The sequence below is a fragment of the Rutidosis leptorrhynchoides genome, chromosome 5, assembly GCF_046630445.1.
Source record: "Rutidosis leptorrhynchoides isolate AG116_Rl617_1_P2 chromosome 5, CSIRO_AGI_Rlap_v1, whole genome shotgun sequence".
Lineage (NCBI taxonomy): Eukaryota > Viridiplantae > Streptophyta > Magnoliopsida > Asterales > Asteraceae > Rutidosis > Rutidosis leptorrhynchoides.
This window is the reverse complement of record NC_092337.1, coordinates 421,833,921-421,836,975: the sequence shown is the minus strand read 5'-3', so window position 1 is coordinate 421,836,975 and position 3,055 is coordinate 421,833,921. Positions and strand designations below refer to the sequence as shown.

The 3,055-nt window shown below is 37.6% G+C and overlaps 1 protein-coding gene across 1 annotated transcript; it reads left to right on the top strand.

The window, feature by feature from the left end:
* Positions 1–212: 212 nt before the first annotated feature.
* Positions 213–1,745, top strand: LOC139847874 (uncharacterized). Its single transcript, XM_071837599.1, has one exon. It carries the CDS (start codon positions 274–276, stop codon positions 1,507–1,509), a length of 1,236 nt encoding a protein of 411 aa, XP_071693700.1. The 5' UTR covers positions 213–273; the 3' UTR covers positions 1,510–1,745.
* The last annotated feature ends 1,310 nt before the right edge of the window (positions 1,746–3,055 follow it).

Genomic DNA, 3,055 nt, shown 5'->3' with positions numbered 1-3,055 from the left:
ATATGATTCTACAATTTTTATGGTGTTTTAAATTTTATTTTTTTAATTTTAACATACTTATTGATTGAAGGTTCATATAAAAATATTTTTATTCATAGAACATAAGAATGAAGAATTTGTATACTCTCGGGTGTTTATTGGGGTATTCGTGTGAATTTTTGACATTCTAAGAAGAAAAAAAACCTCCCTCCACTTGTAAATTGTAAATTCCATTTTCTGATTAAAGTACCCCCTCAGTTCCCAAACCATCGTCTCAATTAATTTCTCTTACAAATGAACTTTTTCCAGTCCGTCTTTGCCGACGATCCGGATCCTTCCGATCCGGAACCAGAATCGACATCCGAACCCGATTCCTCACCCTCACAATCCGATCCACCAATCCCTAACCCTACCATCCCAACCATCACTTCCGCATGGACCTTCGGTAGCTCCTTAATGAAAACCCTAGCTTCCAAATCCGAATCCGTCATCGAAACCTATCGACGTGATCTCGAAGATTTCAGCTCCGGTATTAAAAAGGAAACTGCCGTCATCCGTCAAGCCACCGTGAATGTCCTAAAAGATCTACCGGCTTCACTCGAAACCGGTGCCGGATTAGCTCAGGAATCACTCGAATCGGTCGGTCAAGCGATCGATGATCTCGGTAACACCGTCACTGAAATCATCGCTCAAGGTAAGGATTCAATCCTAGCTGCTGATTATTGTGATTCCGATAGCGATGTCACTGATAGTAACAATATTAGTAGAAGAATTGATAATATAGGCATTTCGAAACCCTATAGTAGACTTGATGCGCAAATTAGAACAATACAAAGTGATATGAATACTTATTTGAATGAACCTGAGGATTTGGTTGAATATAGTGAGTGGAAATTAGGGTTTAAAATTGGGGAAAAGGTTGGGGAGATTAATGATGTTATGAATGAGAAGGATGGTGTGGTTGGTGAGATATTTAGCGAAATTGTTCCGTCCAGAGTTGACCAAGATTCATTTTGGAGCCGGTATTTCTATCGTGTTTATAAGATTAAGAAGGCAGAAGAAGCTAGGGTTAAGCTTGTGAAACGAGCTATTTCTGCGGAGGAAGATGAAGAATTGAGTTGGGATGTTGACGAAGATGATTATGAAGAAAACGCTGAGTCGGATATGAAGGTTGAAGAGAAGGAACCTGTGGGAAGTTATGAAAAAGAAAAGAAAGATGATGAGATTTTGGATTCGAATGAAACTAAAGGTGATAAAATGGAAGTAAAATCGGATGTGAAAACGGGGTCTGAAGGGAAGACAGATAAAGACAGTGATATTTCGATTGTTTCCAGTCAACCATCACCTGAAGAAGACGAGTGGGATGAGATTGAAGATCTTGGCAGTAGTGACGAGAATAAGGAAAAGGCTGCATCTCATGGAAGTCCTGATAGAGCTGAGTTGCGTAAGCGATTGAGTGTTGCTGAGGAAGATGAAGATCTTACATGGGATATTGAAGATGATGATGACGATGAGACTGTTAAAGCATGAAAAGTATTGAAGTTTTCGACTTTGATTGGTTTCAGAATTACATTTCTTTAGGGTTATCAATCTGGTAAGTACTTGGACATGTGAATGTATATATAATGTGTGTCTTATAATCTCGTCTAAAGAAGCACAATGCGATTTATATTTTTATCAGATTTAAGTTATATGTTAATCTCTTGTTCATTTAATTGGAAACACATATTTGATACACTTGTCTCCGCAATCATTTTCAGATATACAAAAGCATGTTTGTTATACTCTTATGTTTGCATTTTATGGTTCATTTGAGTTGAACTTATGAATATTCTTTAATGTTTTTGTTGATTATGGACTTTTAACTTTTAGTCACAAAAATGATATCTGCAAGTCTTTTACAATGTCCCAATCAGCTCCGAGGATCAAGTTTTACAAGACATTGAGACAATGGCGTCCAAGGTTTCAATTGAGATGATCATCGAGATCTTATTTTAGATTTCGGCTAAGTTCGACACATTGTACAGTGTTCTGGTTAAAGCTATCATGACCATTTACTTGGTTCAATCCCACTGATGGATCACCATGAAAAACACCAACAAAATTGAACTTGAATGTACACTTCATGGCTATACACGGTGGTTGTAACGGCCTGGTTATGGTGTTGTCTCGGGACAAACATGGTATTTATATAAGTTTTCTGTTTTATATCCTACAACTGGGGAGTTTGTGGAATTACCTTAATGTAGTAGATATGAGCTGATTTATGATATTCGAAAAGCGCCACATTAAGTATGGATTTGGTTATGATTCCCTAAATGATGATTACAAGCTTGTTACTATCGCCTATAAAACTGTCTCCTGATACTAGTATGCATTTTCGCGTTTCTTATCTTAACACTACTATTTTTGGTAATTATTGTTTGATGGAGTTTGGTTTATTTATTTTTTTTTTTTTTCCTCCTAAAATAACGAATACTATAGAACAAAGGCTAATTCTTCGAAAGATGAACTAACTGAACAATGATACAACGATATAGCAGATGGACTCGAAACTAGAAAAACAAAAACCTACCCGCTATCTACTACCAAGTCACACCGACAAACAAAAGCACAACAATAACCTCATAAACAACTATCAAATATTCTTACACAAAAATTCTAAGAAACGAAGCAACACCAAACGTTAACAACAAGTGTTAAGGAGATTTCGATACAAGGCTTCCAGGATCAACTCATCGTGCCAGGGTCCCCCTCGAACGAGAGCTGGGTCCACTCATCGCTGCTCAAGACCGAGGGGTGCGCCACGTCTATAGCCTAGCTCTGATACCACTTGTTAAGGATCGTATAGCCCAAACACAATGTCCTGCAATATAAGCTCAAGAGTCCATACTTTTCTAAAACCAATTGGTGATAGAGGGACTTCCCCTTAGACTTATATACATACATTTGTTTTATCCCATGACCGATGTGGGACTTTGGTTTGCACCCTTACAACAAGCATAGATGAAAAGTAAACCAAATGAAGAAGACTAATGACCCGACTTTACCAACTTTGCTGATGATTGCATCATGA